Source organism: Corvus hawaiiensis, chromosome 24 (genome assembly GCF_020740725.1).
Source record: "Corvus hawaiiensis isolate bCorHaw1 chromosome 24, bCorHaw1.pri.cur, whole genome shotgun sequence".
In the NCBI taxonomy this organism is placed as follows: Eukaryota; Metazoa; Chordata; class Aves; order Passeriformes; family Corvidae; genus Corvus; species Corvus hawaiiensis.
The window spans coordinates 5,648,492-5,674,825 of NC_063236.1; the positions used below are offsets into that span (position 1 = coordinate 5,648,492).

At 46.0% G+C, this 26,334-nt stretch overlaps 2 protein-coding genes across 6 annotated transcripts in view; both read right to left on the reverse strand.

Moving 5' to 3' along the window:
• Positions 1–17,538, reverse strand: part of LZTR1 (leucine zipper like transcription regulator 1) — a 38,055-nt gene extending 20,517 nt beyond the window's left edge. Inside the window, exons 1-9 of one of the 2 annotated variants that reach the window (XM_048327915.1) lie at positions 17,333–17,537; positions 17,199–17,261; positions 16,822–16,878; positions 16,125–16,204; positions 15,661–15,769; positions 13,936–14,019; positions 12,420–12,477; positions 11,696–11,835; positions 11,317–11,518 (exon numbers count right to left, since the gene is read on the reverse strand). In XM_048327915.1, the coding sequence (XP_048183872.1) occupies positions 11,317–11,518; positions 11,696–11,835; positions 12,420–12,477; positions 13,936–14,019; positions 15,661–15,769; positions 16,125–16,204; positions 16,822–16,878; positions 17,199–17,261; positions 17,333–17,508 (969 nt within the window). In that variant the 5' untranslated portion in view covers positions 17,509–17,537. Of the gene's footprint in view, positions 1–11,316; positions 11,519–11,695; positions 11,836–12,419; positions 12,478–13,935; positions 14,020–15,660; positions 15,770–16,124; positions 16,205–16,821; positions 16,879–17,198; positions 17,262–17,332 lie in introns of both variants that reach the window. The other variant, XM_048327916.1, reaches the window with a different exon arrangement.
• A 2,448-nt stretch (positions 17,539–19,986) lies between these two features.
• Positions 19,987–26,334, reverse strand: part of IPO9 (importin 9) — a 39,025-nt gene continuing 32,677 nt past the window's right edge. Inside the window, exons 20-24 of one of the 4 annotated variants that reach the window (XM_048328017.1) lie at positions 25,126–25,259; positions 23,508–23,627; positions 22,526–22,627; positions 21,659–21,735; positions 19,987–21,055 (exon numbers count right to left, since the gene is read on the reverse strand). In XM_048328017.1, the coding sequence (XP_048183974.1) occupies positions 20,945–21,055; positions 21,659–21,735; positions 22,526–22,627; positions 23,508–23,627; positions 25,126–25,259 (544 nt within the window). In that variant the 3' untranslated portion in view covers positions 19,987–20,944. The other 3 variants (XR_007208139.1, XM_048328018.1, XM_048328019.1) reach the window with 3 other exon arrangements.

The following is a 26,334-nucleotide window of genomic DNA, read 5'->3' on the forward strand; positions in this document are numbered from 1 at the left end:
AGGATGAGAGCAAACGGCTCAAATTGCAGCAGGGGAGGTTTAGGCTGGATATTAGGAAACATTTTCTTATAAAAAGGGTTGTAAGCATTGGCACAGGCTGCTCAGGGCAGTGACAGAGTCACCATCCCTGGAAGTGTTCAAAAGGTGCGTGGCACTTGGAGATATGGATTAGTGGTGAATGTGCAGTGCTGATCTTGAAGGTCTTTTCCAACCCTAATGGTTCTGTAGTTCTATGATTCTAATTTCATCTGCTGGCACAACTCCAGATGGTCCCGTGTGAATCCAAAGGGATTTGTCTTTGTCATTCCTGGTGCATACAGGAATGCTAAAAATCACCGACTAAGAGGCACTGCCAATCTGAACGTATTTGTCAGCTCTAGATCCTGTACTTACCTCTCCATCAATGTGATCTCCTTACTTTATTAACAGTGCCTGACAGAAGAAATTCTAGATTCAATCCTGACACCTCCAGTGATGGGGGCTGGCACCCCTCTCTGAGCTACATTGCCCTGTTTCATCTGTTGGAGTGGTTTCTCTATTTAAGGTTAATGAGATTTGCATCTGAGCATCTTTACAAGCTGGAATCTTTGCTTTCAAAAGCAGATCTCATCCGTCACCTTTGCTTTCCTTTCAGTACACCCTTCCACACTGCTGGAATGACTCAAGCCATCATTTTCAAAATAAAAGTATTTCATAAGTCTTTTTTTCCTCTCATTTCTTATGCTCAGACTTGCACTGCAGCTTGTCTAGACAGCACAAATGGAGTTTGTCCTGTGCTGCTCATCAGGGTTCTCATTTGACTCCCAAAGCTGTACATTAGAGTTGCCTCTCCCTCTGCCAGAGCACCCAGCAATCATTCAAATAGGTGAGATTACAGCCCTGAGCATTAACTCTGGGCCTGAGCACATATACTTTAAAATAAACTCAGTAATACCTGTGCAAACCCCTTCATAAACTCATTGATTTAAATTTTGACCTCACCAGGAACACATTCAGCTTTGCTTGAAGTCCTTACTAAATTAAGTTGAAGCAATGTAAAGTAAAATTAAATAGTTAAAGAAGTAAAATGAATCATTTCCACTCAGGGGTCAATAGTAGCCTGCTCTATGCAATTTAGAACTTGCACATGCAGAGCCAAGGCTTAAATGGTTCTTGGATTACAGCTTAAGTTAAATAGCTCATGATAAATTGCAAGGGGGAAAAAAAGGAGCAGAAAAGAAAAGGCATATATGAAGGTGGAATTTCTCTCTCTCCTTGAATAAGTTTGATTTCCATTTTTGAAGTCTTTTTCACTTCCAAGTGTTTATTTACCTCTGAGTCTGCTGTAGATCCTTGTTTAACTGTTGCTATGCTGAAATCTAAACCAAATACATCCCAAGATTTTTTTTAACCCCGTTCTCTCAAGGGCACAGTGGGAGCTTCCTCTGGGGCAGATACTCTCTCAGCCACTGCTGGGTAGGACACCTGGTTAAAAGGTTTAAAAACAAAAGTGTGTAAAAGTATAGATGGGAGGCATGAGAGACCAGACATGGAGCAGCAGTCCCAGAAGACCAGCACCAGAAGATCATCCCTGTGTATCCAGAACACTCAGAGTCAGTCCAGAAAAAGCTCCGTGGTCTTGTTTGGAGTCCATCACTGTGACTGAACCATCAACATTTTAGCTGTGTAGTTTTCTCAAGGTTTGTGCAATGACAGAGACATACAGCAATGAAATCTTTTGCACTAATTGCTTTTTGTCTGCCCTCTTCCTCCCAATGGCTCTTCACAAATCACAGAATCTGAGACTGGTTCAGGTTGAGAGGGACCTTAAAGCTCATCTTGTTCCACCCTCGGCCATGGCAGGGACACCCTCCACTAGCCCAGGGTGCTCCAAGCCCTATCCAGCCTGGCCATGGACGCTTCCAGGGATGAGGATGAGAAGCTGAGGGGTTTGCTCACTGTAAGCAGGCAAAATGCAGATTACAAGCTAAGAGGGAATATTCCCAAGTCTGAGACAGCCTTCCCACATTTTGTCTTGATGAAAAAACAGGGCAGATGGACCACCCCAAAGTGACAACCTGTTCTTTATGTCAGAGCTGACTGACACACTGGAAGAGGATGAAGCTCTCTCAGCTGGTAGGTCGGCAGCACACACAGAGCCCTGCGAGGGCCCAGCTCTGCCTGGGCCTGGCCACAGCCTCGCCCAGCTCTTCTGCACTGCCGGCAGAACTGGGTCAGGGACAAAAACCCAACTTGCTTGTAGTGAGATTCACTCTCTTGGCTGTGAGGAATGCATTAGCTATGCTATTATTGCAGGCTGTGACTACTTGTGCTCTTGCAGTGCTTATCTTCTCTCTCTGACTCTCATTTTAATATGTTTCAGTGCTTTTCTTGATAGAAATTTCAACATTATGGGCAATACTACGACATTGCTAAAATCAAATCCTCTGCAGTTGTTTCAGTTTTCTTACTCTCAGCTCCTCAGAAGCCTTCTTATATTTACAGAACAGATTTATAACTGTGTAAATGTTAATTTTCCTCACACTCAGCTATGAATAAGCAGGTATTTCAGAAGGTAACTGCTGCATTGAACTCAAAAGCCAGTAATAATGTGCACAGATTTCTTTCACAACCCAGGAACACCAGTGAGTCTCTCTATCCTCCAGTACCATTAAAAGCTTAAAGCCAAAATGAAATAAAAAGACCTAAAGCCATCAACAAACTAACTTGGTGAACCAACATAAATTAAGAGGTAAAAAAATAATCTATTTTTCTCCGAAACTGGAAGAAAAATGTAAGCTACAACAGGTCCAAATGAGTTGCCACTACTGGGAGATGTTGACTGGGAGCTGTTGATACACGAGATTGTTTCCCCACTGTTACACCAAGCAACAGCATCAAACTCAAACAGATGGACAGACAGAGCTTTGGATAGTCTTTCAGTTCAAGGAGGTTTAAGGATTTAAAATGTTTTCCCATGCTGGGTGCAGACAATCTCTGCTTTCAGACAAAATTGGAACAGACACATGTTAGGCTGAGCTTCAAGACACACAGGTCTACAAACGAAGAAAAGCAGGGAAATGCTGAAGGATTTTACTGAGCCTTTCCACAGGCTGATGTTCCTTTATTGGGCCTTTCCTTAGGCTGTCATTCCTTTCAGATTATGGCAATGGACTCTTCCAGTTTATCACTGCAGGTACCCAAGAGTAACCAAAGTGCTCTTTATAACCCAAAAAGTACCTATTAATTTTAAAAATCTGGCCTGGTATGAACTTTGGGAAGACAGCTAACCATGAACCAGGCAACTGCACTGCTGTCCCAAGAAAGTTATGGAGAAAAATCTTCCTGGAAGGTACTTCCACCACATGAAGGAGGTGACTGGTACCAGTCAGCAAGGATTTACCAAAGGCAAATCTTTCCCGAGTAACCTGATCATCCCCTTCAAAATGCTTCATGGGTCATAGAGGGCACTGCATTCTCATCAAGTCTATGCTTGATAGCAAATTGTCTGGAGCAGTTGAAATGGTGGAGGCTGATATTCCAAAGGACTTAGCCAGGCTGGAAAATGGGCTGCTGGGCACCTCAGGAAGTTCTGCCAAGTCTCGGCCCTGGGACAGTCGTTCCTTGCAATGATACAGGCTGGGGCCTGGCTTTCTAGAACACAACTCTGCAGAACACAGATGTGGTGGACAAGGAGCTGCACAGGGCTCAGCAGCGTCCTCCAGCAGCACGGCCAGCAGCCCCTCAGCTGCGCCAGTGGGCTCAGGGAAGGGACTTGTCCTCCTCTACTCACTATTTTTAAGTCCCCAGCTAAAGCGCTCTGCCAGTTCTGGGATCCCCAGTACAGAAAGGCATTGACCTACACAAACAAGTCTGGTGGAGGGACCCAACATCAAGGTTGTGATCAAGGGCTGGAGCACAGGATGCACGAGAGAAGAGAAAGCAAAAGAGGCACCTTCTTCCAGGTGTGCAGGGATGTCAGAGGGGCTCTTCAGAGAGGTGCCCAGTGGGAAGAGAGGAGCCAATAGACTCAAGTCAGCACAGGAAATTCCTTCTTAGTGTGAGAGGAAAATGTCTTTGATCATGATAGTGGACAAGCACTGGATGGAAGCCAGGAGAAGCTGCTGGATCTCTAACCCTGGAGATACACTGGAATGGAACGGAATGGAATGGACAATGCCCTGAGCAGCCTGCCCCAACCAGACCTGCTCTGAGCATGTGCTTGGATTTGAAACCTTGAAGTCCTTCTAACCCACCTACTTTTGTGATTCTAAGACTTCCTCCTGCTCTTTAACATACTGCAGGGCTGGGAGCTCAGCTGTGCTCTTGTTACAATGGAAATTTAATTTACATCTAAGATGGAAATTTAGCTTTTACTTTTCCCCTCTGATGGTACAGACAAGAAAACAGGGAATAAAAACTCTATCACAGACACACAGAATGGACCTCTTCAAAGGCTGTTTCCTTTGCCTCAGACAGGGTCAACAATACTTACTTTGTTCCTGAGAGAACAAAATCCAGCCTGTTCTTAGGGATTTCCACTGGTAGACTTCTCAAAACATCTCATGAAACCTTCAACACCACACTAATGTCAGAAAGCCAAAAATATTTTGTCCGCAGTGTATTTACTGAGATTGCCATAACTACATTGTCAACATAAATGATCTATTGCAGCTTAACAGCAATGCAAAGCAGAGGATCACCTCTGTAAGCAGCACTTCCACATATGGAGCTGTTAATACAGAAACTGTCATGGACTGAAGCAGAAGATGGAAAGTTGAAGACCATGGTGCAGAAACCTACAACCCCAGATAAATCACAGAATCACAGGATGGTTTTGGTGGGAAGGGACCTTAAAGCTCATCTTGTTCCAACCCCTGCCACGGGCAGGGGACACCTTCCACTAGCCCAGGTTGCTCCAAGCCCCGTCCAGCCTGGCCTTGGACACTTCCAGGGATTCAGGGGCAGCCACAGCTTCTCTGGGCAACCTGTGCCAGGGCCTCCCCACCCTCACAGGGAGAATTCCTTCCCAATATCCCATCTAACCCTGCCCTCTGGCAGCTGGAAGCCATTCCCCCTTGTCCTGTCCCTCCAGGCCTTTATCCAAAGTCCCTCTCCAGCTCTCTGGGAGCCCCTTTAGGCCCTGGAAGGGGTTCTACGTTCTCCCCAGAGCCTTTTCTTCTCCAGGTGAACACCCCCAGCTCTCCCAGCCTGGCTCCAGGGCAGAGGGAGTCCCACACTCAGAGCAGCTCTGTGGCCTCCCCTGGACTCGCTGCAGCAGCTCCAGGTCCTTCCCGTGCTGGAACCCAGGGCTGGAGGCAGCTCTGCAGGTGGGGGCTCAGCTGAGCGGGGCACAGGGGCAGAATCCCCCCCTGCCCTGCTGCCCACGCTGGGGGCTCAGCCCAGCACACGGGGGGGTTCTGGGCTAAATCACCACATACAGAAGCAAAGTCATAATAACAAAAGCTTGTTGCAATACCAGCTCTGGTTACAGTAAGTGACAGGGGATGCAACAGAGACATCGTTTGCAATTGTGCTCTACACTGAGAATGAGATTTTTCCATCTGACACTCACTGGAGAACACAGAATGGAAACAGGAAGGTAAATCCATTAACAATGACATCCAAACACGTGGCAGCATAACCACAAAGGTCAGGGTATGAGGCTGTCTGTAATTTATTTACAGTTGTAATAATAGTAAATGTTATTTCCTTTAAAATTGTTTTAGTATATATCAGTTGCAGCTTTAAAGAGCAATGTTCATGTATAATTAATTCATCAGAGAGGATGAGGCAGTTTGAAGAGCAAGCCAAACTCCAGCCAAATCCAATGAATGTGTCACAAAAGATCATATATTGAAATCTGACAACAGCTGACAGAAATCCAGTGACCAGTCATTTGTTTCTCTTTGGCATGTGGCATGCTTTCAAAAATCCAATAACCATAATAGTACTTTTGAGATCTTAACCTGACTTCCTGAATAAACCAACCTACCAGACTTCCGTGAAGAGGTACTGAAACTGAGACTTTCTTTGAGGAAAACTTTCCTTTTAGAAAATATCAAATCCTGGTTTAAGTGTAATGAAGACTTTACCAAAAACACTCTGATAAAATGTTCTAATAAATAATTACTCTCATTCTATACAATTTGTAAACATTTGTTTTCCTCTTTTTCAGTCTGGATATTTCTAGTTTCAACTAGAAGAGTGACCGGATCTTGTTTTATCTTTCACTAATAGATTAAAAACCCTCTGTTCCCCAGGCAAGCCAGGGAAGATTTAATTTCCTACACCTAAAAGAGACTTCACTTCACAGCTGGTCACTGGACTTCCCATCTTCAATCATTCTTCTCTGAACAACCTCCCTGGTTTGCGAACACAACATGGGGAGATGTTATACTGGAAGATCTATCTAATAAATGCAATGATCATGTATTTAGTTGCTTAATGACACTACACTGTGTCAGCTTCTAGAACCAAGAATATCACAGCACTTCCAGCCATTTGAGACCACCAGAAGCTCTCTCAGCTCCCCACAAGAACTGGGAATTTAAGTCATTGTTTCCAGGGATGCTGTAAGGGAAACCATGAAGCCCAGACCACACACTCCGTTCATAAATGTATCCTACAGCCAAACTGAAACATGGACTGTTTGCACCCACCATAGGAAGAAATCTAAATCCCTGAGTGGACTGTTAATGTAATCAGTAATTGGTAAAACTCAGGACAATCAGTAAATATTGGAGGAAAGCTGTGATTTTCTGTTGTCTTTCAAGGTTGTTGGCAAAAATTTAAGACAGAGTAACTGCTCCTCATTCAAAAAGCATATTTCAAGTCTTTCTATTTTACTCAATTTTATACCACCTTAATTGGGTCATGTTAAATCTGTGTTGTTACAATTCCTTACCAGTGAGTGAGTTACAGAAATATTCCTTCTGCCTATCAATCCACATCATTTGCATTTTGCTTTCTCTGGGAGAATACTGTTTTATTATTACATGCTGAAAAGGATGTAATAATGAACACCCCTCAGAAAGGATATGAACATAGAATTGACAAAGAGAAATGGAGCTGTGCAATAGTTAGCTGCAGTTACTCTGATATGCAGATTCTTGTAAATACAAACATTTTCAAGATGTCTCTCTCCAGCTCACTGAGCACAGACCTGCAAAGGGCACTGGCATGAAGCTCCTACATTTTTAAAAGAGTTTTTTTAGAAAGGATGCAAGCCTGAACAGCACATATTTTTTATAAACATCAAAAATGTCAGTCTTCTCTCTGGATTGTGAAATGCTCAGTTTTATCTCTCCCAGCAGAACACGATACCTTGACAACTACTCTGCCCACCTGTGAGGCAGATCTTGTTAGGGGGCTCACTGCAGGAATTCAGGGCATTGTGCACATAGTAACACGATTCTCTTGCCTGAAGATACCTCGAGGGGTAACTGATCTCTGCACAAGGAGACTGGGGCAGACTCACCCCCAGGAGGATGACTAAATCCTTTTAATCTTCCTCAGCTGCCCACAAACCACGTCACTGTAATCCATCTGAAAACCTCCAAAACTGAGCCTCCAAGTAAGCCCAAGAAGGTTACCAGCACATTAACCTCCATTTTGGCTTATTAAAAGAAAAATTAAGAGCTTTGAAAACTGGAAATTTTTATTGCTCTTGGCTTTGAAAGGCCTAATTGTGAGACTGAAAGGTTTCCCAGAACAAGTTTTAGAGATTTCCCTCATAACTTCAGGAGAGATGGATGACTCACCAGCCCCTGCAGCCACAGGGAGATGACAGGAACTGTGAGGAAGGAGAATTTTCTTCTTCCTGACTTAACACCCTGCTCTATGAGGCAGTGGCTGCTCTAAACATCACCTTGGATCCTGTGGGTCTGTGTCCACAACTGGCTGCGCTCCCTGCCAGACCTGGAGCTCCTGTCATTCCCTGCAGAACACTCCTCTCTGTAGCACAAGCCATGACTGCCACGTGTACATGTGTCTGTCAACTGTGCAACATGGGGCATTTTTCCTCTTACTGCCTGCTGATTTCTTATGCTGCTTCCAACCTTCTTCAGAAAGTAAAAGATATTTTGAGTTCAATAGAAAAACTCGAGGCAAACAAAAAAATCTATTTCTTGTTTTTGAAATCCTCCAGTAGCCCCGTAAAAAAAAAATCCAGCATGCCAGGAAGCTTTGGCAGTGTTATGCAGGCAGGCAAGGACTCAAGATATTCCTGTGGCTGCCTTAGAAAAGCAGAACCCCCAGCTGTGAAGATCATCTAACAGCGAAGATGGGGAATAGCTCTGTGTGCTCTGTACAGTACATATGTACACATACTCTATATAGGTTTGAGGAGCTACAGACTGCAATTGTGTAGCTCAGCAAGGATGTCTTGTTATTCATTTTGGAGACATCCTAAGGCATAAAATGAGAGCTCCTGGTTTATTTTTGAAGTACTGACCTGTTCCATCTCAGTTTGCCCTCTTCTACCCATTAAGTCATTTCCCATCCTCCATCCCACAGCGAGGCACTACCAAGAATTCTGAGCACCCTGGGCAGAGAACTACAATAGGTCCATTGCCAGACCTGTTCCCAGGTTCTACCTGTTTGCTCAAAATGCAGAAAATGCCAGACTGTCTCAGGGCACCTGCAGCACCTGACACATGACTGCAGTCTGTGCTCAAGAAGTGCCTCTAGGACCTTCCTAGAACTCACTGTGCTTTGTTGTGATTAATGCCCAAATTGTGCCACCCTTTCCAGGTAACAACCTCAAGATTCTTCAGCCTTGTGTGACTTGTCACCTTCTGCGTTGCCCATAACAGGGTAGCAGAGGACATACAATCTCCATCTGACAGCCTATTCCTCCTACTGGCATAAATAGGTCTGAAAAGTCCAAATCACTCCCAGAAAAGTCCAAATCACCCTGAAAAGCTCCTCAGGGCTGGCTAAATTCAGAGAACAAGACTGGAATGGCAGTAATCACTCTCCTTCAGCGTAAGAAATCTCTTCTGTAATCTCTTTTGCAAAGTACTGTAAAAATCACCACTGACTTAAGAGCTCATTTAGCACCAAACCTTCTTATCTGGGACTCCAGAGGCTTTACCCACTCCGTGGTAAATGTCCAAAAGAAGAAAGAATTAAGGATATGCATCACATGAGTAAGAAAGTAACCTTGCCATAGTGCAGTTAAGCAAAGTTGTAATGCAGCATTTCTAAGATCCTATCACATAATACAGTGCAAGCAGAATGTAAACTCTACAATCCATCCATTGGAAAGAAAAAACCCAACTCTAAAAGTCAAGGTAGGTCATTCTGCTGCACAGTAACAGAGGTCACTATCACCTCACACACAGCAGAAACCATGAAGTGCTGAGACAGCATTGCACTTATCGACTTCTATTTTGTTTCAAATTAATGTGAATAAATTTGTTCATAGAGATAGATAAAAAAGGAAAATCCAAGTTCAGAGTGTCCAGGGAACAGGATGGTACTAGAGATTCATTGCTATTTTTAGAAGTCTTTGCCAAAAGCTCATAGAAACTTTAGGAAAATGATTCTGAGAAATTACCTAGTTATGACTCCAGAAGACACAAAATAATTTAAAATTCACTTAAAACACCAAAAGTCTTTCAGGTTTTGCAGGTAATCGGTCTTTTAGGAAAATTTACTATCACGTGTTTCCACAGCACTTCAGTTTCACCTCCCATTTCTACCAAATCAGTCTCTAGATGCTGTAGTACCAGAGAAAGAAACTCCAAAATACAACAAAGGCAACTAACAGACTTCTGTTTTGGATTACAGACAGATGAAGAAAAGAGCTTTGAAATCTGAAATGAAATTTAGCAGGGGATAACTCAGGGAATAATGCTGGTTTGCAGCACTGCCAGGAGCAGTTCTGCTCCTGGAAGCAATAAGCACTTGTGTCCCAAAGAACCAATGCCTGCTGAAGCCTCACACATCAAACAGTAACACCGGCAGGAACAGAACAGCATCTACAATCCTGAAGGTAACTGTGGCTTTAGAAAGTTGAAGATGCAGCTTTATTACTTTCACGTGACAATAAATCAGCTTTGTAAAGCATTAAATAGGCTACTGTGAAATACTCTGGTCAAGTAACAGTTCCCAACGAGGCCCATGTGCATGGTTAATTACATGCAGTGTGTGTGTGGGCTCATCCAATGCTGTGACGTGTCTGCAAACACATAAACACACCAAACACATCACACAGCACAGCACTGGGGGGGTGAGCCCTGTCACACCTATGCTGGCTAAATCAGTAACTCTGCACCTGATCCCAAGTCTTCCAACACTCAGCTCTCTGAGGTGTAACCTCAGGCTATGCAGTTGTGTGCACAGCACACACACGGAGCATCTCCTCCCACAGAGCAGCTCACACCCTAAACCTACTGTGCCATCAGCTGCAGTACCTTGACATGGCTTAAGATAAAATCTGTTCACATTAACAAACAGTGAATGCTGCTGTTCCAAAGCCAGCAACCACACACGCTGGTATGGGCTTCAGGGAACCAACTGCTTGTGCACTCAGGGATTAAATGATCCTCACTTACTGAAACGTGACCTGAAATGTGCACTGAAACCAGGTGAACCCTTGGCACTTCTACCTGGAATACAAGCTGATCCCAGACAGGATCTGTGAGTGTGCTATGAAAAAACACTGACATTTTATCACACAAGTCGCTGCCTTGCCATGAGTAGCAAGTAGCAAAAGAAATAGGTTCATATGTTCCTTTTTTTTTTTTTTTTTTTTTTTAGTATTGTCTCATTTGGAGTGTTTCCTTGGCAATTGGTGGTCTACAGCCTTTTGATGTCCATGTAAAAACCAGACATTTTAAAATTTATATCTCTTATTAATGCAAGTATGTTAAAACAGACTTTTCTGAGCCTCCGTATTACTATTTTCCAGCCACACCTCTATGTATAACCAGAATTTATAAGATTTTATGCACATGGCCATTACGGTGACAAGTCAAACCTTGTCTAGTTTTGAATTCTGCTTCAAGAGCATCACACAGCCAAGCGAAGAACCACTGGTACACACTGAATTCATTGTTCAGCTTTTGACTGAACAAATGATTGACTCATAACACATATCAAAGCATTTCATGGTATTTCTTTAAAAAGTGTTAAGCAAAGTTTTAGATGTGTCAACACTGACTAATTTTTAAGGACTGCTGCCCACAATATTTGAGCTGATTAACCATCAGTGGGAAGGAGTTGCTATTATTTAGCTAAAAGCTGATGCTCTCATCACAACATGTCCATGGCAAAAACGAGTCAAAAAAAATGGAGCATAAAGGAAAAAACACGAGCTGAAGGTTTTACCTCACTGTCTGGGCTGGGCTGGATGACCTCCCAGGTCTGGGAGTCCACGTCGTAGCAGTGGAGCTCGTTGGGCAGCGTGTTGTCCGCAGCCCCCCCGAACACATAGAGGTGCCGGTCGAAGGCCACCATCGTGTGCCCGTAGCGCCGCTGGGGAGGGGGCGGCGAGCCCCGCAGCAGGTGCTCCGTGGGGATCCGTGTCCAGCTGCGACAGGAAACAGGAAACAGGGCATTTTTTCACAATTCTTTTGAATTTTCTAACTCTATCCTTCCTCACCAGGAGACGCAGCATTCTTCCTCAGCACCCATTAAGTACTACATTTCTCAACTCAAGCATTCAAGGATTATGTGGATTTTGCAAAACTTATCTGTCTACACTTACATCTTTTCCTTGAATTCAAACTGGAAGAGATTATTGGTAATCTTTGCTCCACTCTGGCCAGAGAAAACAAACATCTTGTCTTTGCAAACCGCCACGGGAAAATTACAGCAGGAAGGAGGAATTTCACCACTTTGTTCAATCTGAAAGGTAATTAAGTTCAAAATCAGAAATGCATTGTTACAGTGCACAACTCCACATGCTGAGGATGCTGCAGGGCCACAGGACACAGGTGCAGCCAGACTGAGCACATGGCACGGGCCCTGTAAAGCTGGTGACAGGTAATTGACTCCTGCTGTGCTTACGTGTCTGCACACACTGATTTTCCCTGGATAAAAAGGTTGGGAGGCCACGTTTTTTAAAGCTCCCAGTACTGTAAGGACCAGGACTTTAGTCAGCTGGCCAGCAAAGCTCCCAGTCTGTGGTCTGAGTGGGAATGCAGTGGTCAAAGTGGGGACGCAGGCCCTTCCACAGAGGGCACAGCAAATCCCCCATGGGAAGTCCAAGTTCACTTCACAGATTCACAAGCAAAAAAATCACCCTTTCATACACACTTGGTTTTCCAAATACCCAGACCAAATCAAATTTGAACTGTTTCTTTTCACTGTGGGTGAAAAACACATTTTGGAGAAAGAGCAGTGCAGTCTAGCATGGGAAATTTTAAATAATTGTGTATTAAAACCAAAAAAGAGAATTCTGTGTGCTAGTTGACATTAAAGCTTCTTACCTCTTCCCAGCAGGTCAGCTCTCTGTCCTGCAGGCCTATTGTCCACATGTCATTTAATCTGTGCCATAACACAAAAAAATGCTTGATTTGAAACAGTTAATTTCTGGTAATGGTCTTGAAAGGACAGAAATACTATTTCATCAACATTCCTTCTGCACAGGAAGAATCTCCTACTTCCACTGACAGAAAAACAATTATTAGAATCCTTTTGTCCGATACCTAAATTTGACAGCCCCACTCTAGCTTGCTTCAGCATCTTTCTAGTTACAAGTACACTGCAGTTAACAGCTACATACAGCAACTCAGCCTGGAGCTTAAGGATTTGAGCTATTTAATCTTCAGGATTTTTACAAAATACCACTTATTACCCTGGTCCTTCTGCTCATCCCTGGTAAGTACTGAGACTGACCACAACAATTATTTACATGGCTGAATCCTTCCTTAAATACACAAAGGAGGATGAAGCAGGTAACCTGACACATCTCTGACTGTGCTGTTCCCAGAACAAGTTACTCACAGTAACTACAGATGTTTCCTTTGTTCAAATCTGCCTGGAGGCTCAAGTTCCATAAAAAGACATTTTTTAACATGATTAGACATATTTAACATAAAGTAGACAGCTCCTCTCACCCCCTCCTTCCTTACAGCTACCCAAGGCCCTGGGGGACTCCCTAAGCTGGCACTGAACAATCCCACAGAGTCATGCATCTTACACTGATTCCTCCTCCAGAAACAACAAAGACATCCCATCTGTTTTCCTGATTAGCAGCAGTTCTCCTGGAGACTTTGTGGAGCTGGACACTTTTCTGAAGATTCTCCTCAGAGGAGGAGGCAACCCAGCTCCTCATTTGTGACAATCTCCATGTGCTCTCATGATGCAAATATTGTACATCAACATAAATTACTCCTTAAGTTCATCACGACAGAAAAGAAATGACATGTCCAGAATTGACTGTTCCATGACAGACCAACAGCAAATGCAAGGAGCTACTGTGGGACAAAGCACCAGGCTCTCTCTAACATCTCAGCACCACTCATTTCCAGTCCTTCCCCATACAAACTCCCACCTCTCTTCAACCTAAATATTACATATTCACAGAGATTTCTGAGAAAAAACTGACACGTTGCTCTTAGTTCTGTCAGATGATTTCACAGCAAATCCAGGCTTTGCTCGCTAAGTCTCCAGCAACATCAGCTGGCCTGTGCCGGGAATCTTTGAAGAAATGCGCATTTGCCAAATTCCAAAGATCATTTTGCATCCTGACAACCAAGCACACTGTCAAATTACACATCCACAGCTACTCTGAGTAACTACATCTCTAGGTTTTAAGCACATACTTATTTGAACACAAACCAGTGAATTGCAAAAGTGCAATGCTCAACAACAGACTGGGTTTGCAAAACTTCAGCCGAGTGTTTAAATCCCTTGGAATATGGAAGTATCTCTACAGAGGTGGAAACTGAGGGGCTGGGATTTCACAAAAGCAGTCAAGGAGTGGGTGATACTGCCCCATACCGTGCGTTGCCATCATATCCAGCAAAGATCCACAGCTTGTCACTGTACACTGTTGCACCGTGAGCTGACCTGGCCACTGGCAACCTGCAAGGAAGAAAATGCAGACAAAAATCTTTCCTCTGCAGCTGCAGAGGGGCTGTAGAAGGATCTAAGAGCTAAAATGCACATGTAAGAAGAAGAAAGTTCCCTACACAAAATTGCTTCTGCCATGCACCCTCCAAACACTGAGTAAGCCTCTGAAGTGTTAGTTTTGCACTCTGCTGCCTTCAATGGAGAGAAGTCACCTTAATGCAGACAGGAAGAAATAAAGAAAAAAATTCCAACTAATTCCTTGCCAGGACTCAAATACTCTTACAGTATTTTGCAGAAAGTAGTTGAATAATGGGAAAATTCATAGCACCATTGGTAGAGCAAGGTGGGAATCAAGTCTTGCTATGAACACCCCACACGTATTCCCATGAACTAAGCAGGTGAAACACAGAAATGAGACCAGGACAGAGCTCAGGATACTCATTTGGGATCATTCAAGGTTGTTCCCAAGATGTAGTGCCCACAATGAAAGATCAAACCCATGATTTCTCTTCCATAATCTTGTTTTTTTAACTAAATCAGCCAGGTTGAACAAACCTGTGATGCCACAAGGCATCTGTTGGTTTGTCAGAGGTCATTTTAAGCATGAACACTGTAACTCTGGGGAACAACAAGCAAAATGTGAGTTTGTAAACTGAGTAAGAATTACTCTCCAAAATGTTCCAAGTTACCAGAATTAACCAGAAGGAGAAATTACTAATATGGTCTATGTTCTGAAATATAATGTGCTCATCAGAGGCGAGCAACAGTAACACAAGAGTGGACTTCACATTCCTCATCCCTCTCCACAAATCACAATAACAAATGTTCCCTTCCCTCTCTGCACTGAAATCAGCATTTCAGAAACTTCAACTGTGGGTAAAGACACCACGTGACGCTTACTGGGGAGTGGTAAACACAGAACTGTAAAATGTTTGGGGTAGAAGGGACCTTAAAGTCCATCCTGTTCCACCCCCTGCCCTGGGCAGGGACACCTTCCACTGTCCCAGGCTGCGCCAAGCCCCATCCAGCCTGGCCTTGGACACTGCCAGGGATCCAGGGGCAGCCACAGCTGCTCTGGGCACCCTGTGCCAGGGCCTGCCCACCCTCACAGGGAAGAATTCCTTCCCAATATCCCATCTAACCCTGCCCCCTGGCAGTATGAGGCCGTTCCCCCTTATCCCGTCCAGGCCCTTGCAAAAAACACAAAGTAGTTGGATCACAATCAGTGTCAGGAATGGCATTCTGAAATGTGCACAAAGTCAACTTTAGGAAGCAATGTGTTAGTGATTTTGATTTTCCTTGGAACATTGAATCTCAGGAGCCCATGTTCACACAGGATTAACAATTTCCAAGCTATCCTTGAAACTGAAACAATTCAGAAAAAAACCAAACTCCCTTTGCTCTCATCCCTTCAGTCATGGACCTGAAACATGAAGAGTGGATTTTGGACAAATTTCCATTGTGGTGCACTCTGGAATGGAGGCCTTCCAAAAAAACTCCTATAGAACCAAAAACTTTAACTGAGAAAGCAGAGCAGCAATCATGCTGCAGCCCTAACATCGGCACTGTAACTAGAGTCTGACTGTGCCATGTGAAATGATGCCAAGCAACCCTCACTCCCCCAAAGCGTGAGGCAATGACACCAGCTCTTACCTTCCCTCAGTCTTCCACTCTGTCCACTGCCCCGTTGCAAACTTATACTCAAAGAGGTCGTTTTTATTCTTCAGGTTGGAATTGGAATAGATATCTCCAGTATAACCACCTGGACAACAAGAGTTCCATTAGACTCCCAAGCAATGGAGCACACACGCTCCCAGGCATTGCATTAGGAGAAACTTTAGATTGCATAGAGTGTTTGGCTAATGGACTACTACAGGAGACTTCTCCTCCACTCCTTCTCCTAAAGAATCACTATGCTAATGAGCTTCAAGTCTTCTTTATTTTAAAAAAACCAGCAAAATATTTCCAAGCTAAAGTTGAAATCACAGTCAGCCATGAAAAATACTGGATTTGCTACTGAATGAGATCTTTGACACTTCCTAAAGATCTCTCATTCTTTTTTCAAACCAGTACAGCAGCACATCTACCACTCCCAGCACAACCTGCTGTTGCCTTACCAAACACGAACATGCTGCTCCCGTAGACCACGGCGGAGTGGTGGTACCGTGGTGCCGGCGGCGTCCCCGTCGTGAAAGCCCTGCACAAGTTACAACGGCAGCAGTCAAACACCCTGGGCGTGCTTTGGGCACTCAGAGCTACTGTGCAGACTCAGAAAAGAAACAACTGTTAGAAGTTACTCTTTTGTTCCTTACTGTTTCACTGGTTTTGGATTCTTGATTGCACTAAGATTTTATGAAACAGCGATACAGCATAAACGGTTACAAACATGCTGCTGCTGAAATCTATTTGGCAGAACAGAAAAGTGAGGCACAGATGAGATACGACAGACTGCCCAGTGCAGAGCAAAGGAGCCAAGAAAGGTGTGAGCCTCCCTTGGCACCTTCCCTGGCCCGAGGGGTGCAGCACACCCAGTCCTTCTGCCCTCCCACAGGGTGCAGGAACAGAAGCGACCCCGGTCCTCTCCCTCGCTGCGCTGCCCGGGCTCCCCTCGGCCAGGATTGATAACCCCCGATGGCCCAGCGCACAGCAGGCTGGCAGGGAGCAGCTGTGACAGAGCTGGGCGGAGATGACAATTCCCCTCGGGTACTCGGGTAGAGCCACAAACTTTTACACCCAGCCCGAGGTGCTGAGGGAAGCCGCGGCGTGTCCTGGCCCTGCCAGCGCCCAGGGACGGCGAGGGGCCGCGCTGCCCACCTGCACCACGAGCAGTCCTTCACGTCGAAGCGCAGCAGATCGTTCAGCATCGTCTTCCTGCGGGGAAGAAATGGGACGGGAGAGGCGGCTGAGCCGGGCCGGGGGCCGGACAGAGGCGGCCACGGACCTTCAGCCCTGCTCCCCTCACACCCTGCTCCCCTCACACCCAGCTCCCCTCACATCCATCTCCCTTCACACCCAACTCCCCTCACATCCATCTCCCCTCACACCCCGCTCCCTTCACACCCAGCTCCCCTCACATTCATCTCCCTTCACACCCCGCTCCCCTCACACCCCGCTCCCCTCACACCCCGCTCCCCTCACACCCACCTCCCCTCAACCCCGGCCCTGCTCCCCCCGTTCCCGGCTCCCCTTACCCGTTGTCCCCTCCGAACACGTAGATCGCATCCCGATAAGCCACCACGGTGTGTTTGCTGCGCCTGCGGGCGGCACGGACAGGTCAGCGGCGCCGGGACCCCCCTCCCACCATCCCGTCCGCTTCCCAGCTCACCGGGCCCCCACGAACTCGTCGCAGGGCGGGAGGCGGCGCCAGCGGTGCACGGTCTCGAAGGGCCCGAAGTTGAGGGTGAGGTATTCGACGCTGTCCGAGCAGCTGTGGTCGAAGTCCACGCTCGGGGCCACCTTCGAGCGCCCCGCGCCGCCCGCTGGGGCTGCGGCCGCCGCCATGGCCCACGCCTGCCCCGCCGGACTACAGCTCCCAGCGTGCCCCGCGCGCCCGCCTTCCGGCGCGCCTGCGGCCGCGCCACCAAACCACAACTCCCGGCGTGCACCGCGCCCGGGGCGCCAGCCTGACGGCTGACAACCCGTGGACTACAGCCCCCAGCATGCACCGCGGGGGAGGGGGGGGGGGGGGGGGCGGGGGGGGGCGGAACGCCGCTGCGGAGCCCAAAGTGCCGCGTTCGAGGCCGCGGCGGGGGCCGAGCAGGTACCGGGGCTGCCCCGGTAAAGACGGGGAAGTCAGGCGGGGTTCTACGTTACAAGAGTTTTATTTGTTAATTAAAAAAAACCTCACCCCCAAAGAGAACAATACTCATGAATATGCATAAAGTCTCACTCCAGGGTCCGAGCTGGGCGGTTCGCTGGTTGAACACGGCCCGTGGAGTCGGAGCTTCGTGCTACTCTCCGGAGAACACTCAGCAAACACGGCCAGTTCATCCCCATAGACGAGTCCTGAGCAGGATATGTGCGCCAGGCACCAACGCAGCAGTGGCATTGCCCTCGGCTGTGCAGTCGCCCGCAGCCCACCCTTTGCTTTTCCTTAGTTTATGTTTCCTAACATGGTGTCAGTCACCTCTATGACTATTAGTTTAGTTTCTTCGCAACAGCCGACAACACAAATGGTGCTGCACCTCAAAACCACACCTCAGATGCTGCTTCACGGAGTCCAGCAGTTTCCATCCTGAGCAATCACTGTGTTACTGGTCAGAGGTTTTTCAGCACAATTCCTGAAGCAAACACAATCCTTTGTATAAAGACACATAATGGAGCCTTCAGAATTTTGTTAGGAAAGATGACAGTGGGAAAGCAGAAAAGCAATGAAGTCATGAGCACCAGAAGGACTCCTCTGAGGTCCCTCAAACCATCTCCCTCGTGCACTCTCTCACAATCCTATCCAGCCTCTTCCTAGGGATTGCTTGAGTCAGAGTATTTCTTGCCAAGACCACCCTGCACACGGTGAGGTTGCTGGCAATAGTTGCTGCACAACCACGACATCCCTGTGCCAGTCCTGCCCCTCCAGGGCTGGTCCCAAGCTTCAGCTGCCATGCAGCAGCACCATGCCCGGCCAGCTCAGGCTGCACCTGCGCTGAGGATGCAGGAGGGAGAGTGCAGAGCACCAGTTCAGCCAAGAGGAACAACCTTCCCACTTCTCAAGCAATCTGTAAGGGACCCAGTGCCTTTTTTCTGTCCGACTGTGTTGTGGGAAACTCAGGTAAGCGTATCTTTACACGTAGAGACAGTGTCACTTATGCCCCCATCCTTCCCTTCTCACACTCCCCGAAAAACCACTGATAGCTGCAAATCAAAGCATTTTTTACCTAAAACACTGATGAGCTCCAGCTTTTGGAACTGACCCACCCACCTTTTCGAACTCAGAATCACAGACACCCTTAGATGTCTCAGTTCAGTGCCAGTACTAATGTCAGTCTCATTTTTCATGGTCTTGTTTAAATCCACCTTCTGACCTGGCAAAAGCTCCCCGAGGCACAGGACGCCAGCTCCAGCTCTCACTGGAGAGCACACAAACCCCACCAGCACCTCTGTGAGCCCAGGCTAACCAGCCTTCAACGTGCTGCTTACTCTCACCACCCTGAACACACCTCAGTGTTTGGCATTCACTTTTCTCCAGGTATGGATGGTTGGGTTTGAGCCTTTGCTACTCACACACAGCAAAAAGAGCTGGTCCTGCCTCTTCCCAGCAATGGGACCAATTCCTCTGAGGACACTCCTGACCCTTCCTGAACAGCCATGTGGACACACCACTGCAGCCATCCACTTCTTGGTGGGTTTTCAAAACAGCACTGTTCAGTTTAACTTGTTGGTCCTTTCAGGGAAAGCTGAGAGACAAAGGCCTCGGGACAAAACTCCTACTGGACTGTATGACAGGAGGGTCAGGGCACCCTGTTTAATCAGATATTCTCATAGACCAGAGAATCCGCAGGGAAGAAAGACACTGAGACTCAATGGCATGGGAAGAGCTCGTACCTTATTAGACACATAAAAATCAGGCTTCAAACCCTGCTTCTCATAGTTAGGCACACAAAATATTGAGAACAGCTCAGAGGAGTCTGCAGGGGATGGGGGTTCCCCTCTAGCTCTGCCCATTCTTGGGTACAGGAGACCAGTGAGATACAGAAGGACTCCAGGTTACAGAGGTTTTGATACAACGTAGAAGCAAATTATTCCACAAAGGAACAGCAAGTGCCTTTCTTAAAAGGAAACTGTAATGGCTCAGCCTGTTGTTTTAAGCAGCAGATACATACAGCACAGGACTCCCTTTCTGTCAGGTGACTCCCATGAAACACCCAAACATCCTCTGGCAGCACGTACAGAATGAGTCCTAAGGAGAAATATGTCTTTAAAAAGGGACTTCTGGAAACAAGCACAAGTTCCTTTTAAATCTGTTTTATAAGAAGCATACCAATGTACATTTTAATAGTTTTATTTTCATTTTCCCCAAAAGGGAACCAAAGGCAGAGAGGTGTTGTGAGATACATCACACTGTTCTCATGGGGAAATCAATTTGCAAATGTTATTTTACCACTCTATAAAAATACACACAGGAGTGTGAAAAAAGCAAAGGACTTCAGAGTGGCTGTCATGGAGCAAATATGTTAAATACAATCAGTTTTATTTTCCCCTAAAAATTGTGGCTCCTTGTGTTCCAGAAAACCAGTCTTTCGTAGCCACATGCCACAGGAACAGAAATTTAAGTGGTGGCTTCCTCTGAGCATGTGCACACACAAGTGTTAGTCAAGAACTGCTCCCGTGGGAGATGTGAGCGACAGTGCCCCGTCCACACCAGGAAAGAAGATATGCACTCGGGTTTATTGTGTCAGCTTCCCCTCCAAACTCCTGTGAACTGGCTCCATCCCATCCAGGTAGCTCTGAAAAGAGTCTGTGGTTCTATAAAAGAAGTCACGTTGTAGGATCAAGATATTTACCCTGTGTTACGTGAGGAGGAACAACAGCCAGGAGGAACAACTTTCCCACTTCTCAAGCAATCCGTAAGTGACCCAGGTACTTTCTCTGTCCGACTGTGCTGTGGGAAACTCAGTTAAGTGCCTCTTCACAGGTAGAGACAGTTTCCTTTTAAAAATATTAAGGACACATTATTTTTTATCTTTAAGAACTTCCTGGAAAGTTACTGTGGAAAATGAAAGTGCTCCTATGGTGAGACCAATGTGCAATGTCCTTGCTGCTTTCTCAGGATTCCTTCCCTTAGCAGATGTGTGTTAAGATGAGGCTCAATACAACGAGGCCATTGTCGACCTGGAACAGGCAGGCAGACACTGGAAAATGTTTTATGTCCAATCATAAAACGTGGAATTAGCCAAAAATAACCTATTGTTCAGATATGGCAGGTGTGGTCTCTGGAGTGGGTCTATATCCCGATGGCCTGCAGCACTCGCTTCTCGTTGTCATTGAGGTGGTCAGAGAACATGGCATAGCAGGGCTGCTGTGCAAACTGGCACAGGAAGTCGGTGAGATAGGCCTGGGAGGGACAGAAACACCCTGTCAGCACCACCCTCCTGGGAAATCCTGCTGCTTCCATGTGTCAGGAGAGATATCCCAACATGCACCAAGTAAGACCCCGGGATTGAAGGGAACAGAAAGGAGCGATGCAGGAGGAGGAGTGGAACAAGAGGGAAGGGCTGGAGCAGAGGAAGAAGGGTGGGAGCAGAGGGAAGGGCCCATCAACAGCTGCAGGTGGTGGGAAAAGCAGGAGCAAAGTATAACAGAGGGGCTGACTGGCTAGGAGCATCTCCAAGTCATGTTCACTCTCCAAGCTACTCCTGACTTCTTCCAGTAGCTGTGAAGCTCACGGGTAGAAAAGTCTCATCTCCCTCTGCTCAAAGAGCTTTGTTTATTCGTATTTCCAAGTTATAGATATTAATCATAAGGAAAAATAGCTCCAGAAATTCTTGGGACACTCGGCCTTTTCCAAAGTAATTTCAATTAACTGAGTGCCTTCTGGATGACAATCAATAACTGGTGTTTCCAGTGCGTACATATTTGTTAAAGTACAACATTAAAAAAACTAAAGTTTATAGAGAATGATTGGAATCTGATAAAACCCCTCATTCTAGAGCATCACCTGGAGATCTATTTGGTAAAGAGGGTCCTTTAATGCATCTGGATCATCCTCTTCATCATCTTCATAGTAATCTTCATCTGTCAGAGGCAAATCAGCAGGTTTTAACATCAAAAAGAGCAGAATATCTCAGGAAGTTTTCTATTAGACTACTGAAACCCAAGGATCCAAAAGTAAATAGTTTCAGCACTGCTGGGGAAAAAAAAACTGTGTTCAGAATATTCAGTCCTTTAGGTAACGTGACAGAAACCACTGAACCCCAGAACCAGGGTCAGCGGAGGCTCGAGGAACACGCAGGTGAGCCAAGCACACATTGGACACTCACAGGCAGGTTTGGGAATTCCATGCACCAGGATCTTCTGCCTTAATCCCATGTGAGGGTGACACTTTGCCAGTTCTGAGCTAATGTGAGCAGCGTCCCTCGCTGTTTCCCTGTGAAGTTCTCCATTCTGAGGCTACATGAAACTGAGAGACGATGCACCCGCTCATCTCTTTATGCAGCACTTGCTCCTCAAGGGCTCTCCACAAACGAGCTCACCCATCCCCAGGACACCATCACGCCAGGGTCACACCTACACCTTTGAGCAGCAATTTTCTCTTTAGAAGAAATACCTGCAGGAACCTCCCAGAAATGTGAAGCCTGGGCAGCATGTGAACTCCCAGGTGATGTTATTTATAATGCAGCAATTTAATCACCATGTTACTCAAAGCCATGGCTTCTCCAGAAGGTCCTTATTCACAATCCCAGAGCAGAATTCCTTCCCCGTGCCTGCAGCCTTTGTTTTGCTGCTGGCAAGGGAAGGAAACTTTGACTAGGATGTCACCTACTTGATTATTGCTTTGAACAAGGACTTTCAAGCTGTTACTCACCATACTTGTTTGTGGAAAGAATGTCTGATAAGAACTGTCCTGCTAAGCCTTCATCTTCATCCTCGTCTTCTTCCTGATCCTCCCACATATCATTTGAATCATCTGTTTAGAAAACAAAATTTCTAGAAATTATCCAAATCCAAGAGGTCCAGTCTGTGATCACTCTGTAGGGGACTGGAGTTTGTAGGCAAACACATCCCTGCATATGTGGGTGGACAAAGAGAAAAGACCTACAAATTTCCTTAATCTTTTAGAGTGATTCCAGAACTGGAGCCAAGCAAAGGCTACAACAAGAAGGGATACTTGAAGTAGGAAGAAAGGCAAACCAGATACACCACGAAAGGGTAATTTTATTGGCACATAGTCAGATCCTATCTTCCAAACTAGCCCAAAAGAATTTTCAGGTCTAAGGATACACAACACTGACTGATCTTTCATTCTCCCATTTTATTTATTTTTACCTGGAAGAGATTGGTAGCACTTACAATACAGCACAGGGAAGGAAGAGATGTTGTGCTAATGATGAACGGTACAACAAAACAAGATCTGGAGAGGGACTTTGGACAAAGAGGAATGGCTTCCCACTGTCAGAGGGCAGGGGTAAATGGGATATTGGGAAGGAATTCTTGGCTGTGAGGGTGGGGAGGCCCTGGCACAGGGTGCCCAGAGCAGCTGTGGCTGCCCCTGGATCCCTGGCAGTGCCCAAGGCCAGGTTGGACGGGGCTTGGAGCAGCCTGGGATAGGGAAAGGTGTCCCTGCCATGGCAGGGGGTGGAAGAGGATGAGCTTTAAGGTCCTTTCCAACCCAAACCAGCCTGGGATTCTGTGATTCTATGAGCTTATCCTCTGGATCACTATTCAAGCCTTTGTAGTTACAGGTACATGATTTACTGTCACAAAGTTCTTATACCACAAATGCTTCTCAAGAGAAGATTAAGTAGATTTAAGCCATGCAAAGAGAAAAACCAAACCCAGCATTTTACCTTGGCTCCAATCTGCAGTTGTCTGTCTAGATGCATTTGCTTCCATTGCATTAGAGAGTTCATTTATTATTAATTTTAAGATTTTTACTAACAAAGGAATGTTTGTCCAGCGTTCAGGATCTGTAAGAGAAAAAATACATATATTCATGCTGCTTTAAATTAAAAGTTATAAAACAGGCCCTTTTTTGTTGGGGTGGGTTTCTTTTTGTTAGGGAGGTTGGGAGGAAAACTGACAAAACCCCCAAACCTTTTCTCCATATACTGTCAGAGCTGCAGTCCCAAAGATCTCAATGCAATATCAACCTTGCATATTCGGAGCGAAGAGGGGGCAGGGAGAAAATCTTCACAGCTCAAGAAATGTGTGACTCTCCTCCTGCAGGCTGCTTAATGGAGTTATCTGGAGCCAACCTTTCTTTCCTGAAGTACATTTGCACATCCACCAATGCTTTCATGTAAATGAGCAGCACAGTACTCCCAGGCATGGCTCTGCCCCTTCTGAGGCAATGTAAGATCCAACTTTTCCTTAGCTGTGTCCCTGCAGAACTATTCCACAGGGATAGCTAGACAGTGTATTTGTCCTTAATTACAGAAGTAAAGATCCTATCAAATAAAGAATCTGGGAGCATTAGTTTTAGCTCTTACTGATACTAGTATTAATCTTTGTTTAATGCAAATGCTGGCAGTTGCCATTTTTCTGTCTGACCAGACATCAGAATTCGTTGGTTTGGTTTTTTTAAGCCAAGAATAATTAGGTGGCAAGTGATTTGTGACCAGCACTTACCTCTTGAACTCCCTAGTGCTTGCCCCTATTTATCTCCTTAGTTGTCACCTTAGCCCTTCCCTGCATCACTCCAAATCTCAAGCCCATGGCAGCTGAAGGCTCAAGGAGCACTGACTGCCTGGACAGGCTCCCAGTTTGGATCTGTACAGCCACCACATCCCATCCCACCACTGGTCACACATGAGCTCTAGCACAGCAAGTGGCAGGACCAAGGTCCGACTGATGGCTGAGGACAGCAGCCCCCAAGTGTCCTCCCCCAGGAGCTCAGTCCTCAGGAAAAACTGCCCAGGGCTCTGCTCTCTCTGATTTAAAAGATTAACCGCAACAGCAATCTCCAGTCAAAGACTTTGGGTTCAACCTATTAAAAACAAGACAAGTCTTATGCAGGAGACTGGTCAAGTTTTCCTTAAAAGCAATCTCTAACTTGTTGAATCATTGCTTTTTGTGAACGTGTCTCATTGACAAAGACAACCCTTTCTTTTAAATCTCTGCATGTACTAAAGACACTTTCCTTTCAGAGAAGCTATCAGGCATCCAGAAACATCAATTCTGTCTCATGATGCAAAATAGCAGTGAAGAACTCCCCATCCCAATAATTACCCCATCCAGTTATATTAAATCAGACATCAGGAGCCTTCCAAATCAGTCTTTGTCAGAATGAAGGTAAATAACATATATTAAGTACATGATGTATGGATTAGCTCTAAAAACCAACATGCACCTTCTGCAAGAACTATCTCCCACAGCTCTGTGTGATCTGCCAGACCTATTTAAGGCCTTTCATAGCATCTACTTACAGAAAAAAACCCTGTTAAACCCAGCAAAATGATTACTCACTTTTGGCCGATTTGGATCGTGTCCGAATTCCCTCATCCATATTAAATATTTCTTCTCCCTTCACCCTAATGTCCTGAAGTCTCTTGTCATCTGTGTTGATGCCATACTGCAAGAGTTTGCACAGTGCTACAGAGCTGGGAGCAGAGAATAGGAAAATTACAGATGGGAATTTCCCTGAACTGTCTGGCTTTCATAGCCCCTTTCTAACAGGGAACACATCCCACAGCAGACACCCAGATGCCCTTTCTTCTACATCTTTGCCAAGAACAAGCATTACAGAATTTTCCCATGTCTCCTGTTTTATGTCAGCATCTGAAACTGGACTCATCTCCTGACCTGCACAGCAAGCTGGGAACTGGCCAAGCTTTGGATTAAGCACCACCAACAGTAGAGACATCCATACATACATTAAAGGTTTCCCCAGTTCAGAAGGGCCACCAGGTTAAAACATGCCCTGCAGCACCACGTGCACATGAAGACAGAATTAAGAGGAAAGCAGTGGCAAGAAAGCAGTAATTTGGCTGATCTGCAGCAGTGATCTGCTCCCTTTCTCCAGCCTCAATGCTTATTTTCACTTCTGGTCCTTCGTGGCTCTGCTACACTCAGACCTTCCAGCTTGCTCCTCTCCTTTACATGTTCTTTCCATCTCTGATGCTTACATTTCTACTCCACACTTTCAAACCTTCTCCAGTTCCAGGCTGTTTTCAAGCACATTGAGGATGATGCTGACTACAGGTAAAGATTGCAAATCTACGCTTGGCACCCCCAAACCTCTCTCTCCTGGCTCCACAAATCTCAAACTGAAGTCTGGGAGCTCCGTGGAACTGAACTCTTTTTGTGCTTTCACTTCTCACCCTCTCTCTCTCCCACACCATGACTCTGACTTCTGCTGGTTTGGACCCAGGTCTCACCTGCCACCCCAAGCTGCCCAAAGTTATCCCATCATTTCACCAAGCCCTAACAGCCACTACTTCAACCTGCCCTCAGTGGATGGGGACTGTGCACACAGGAGGCATCAGCTGCCTTCAGGGTCCTTCTACTAACCCTGAACAAGAGGCTCCTCGGAGCAGGCCCTGCTTTTCCTCAGGACACAGAAACACCAAGCATTTACTAATGCATGGTAAGTGTCACCACAACCAACCAGATCCAAGCGCTTAATACAGCGTGGAGCCCTGTTACACTGCCTGTACACAAACAGCTCTCATCCTG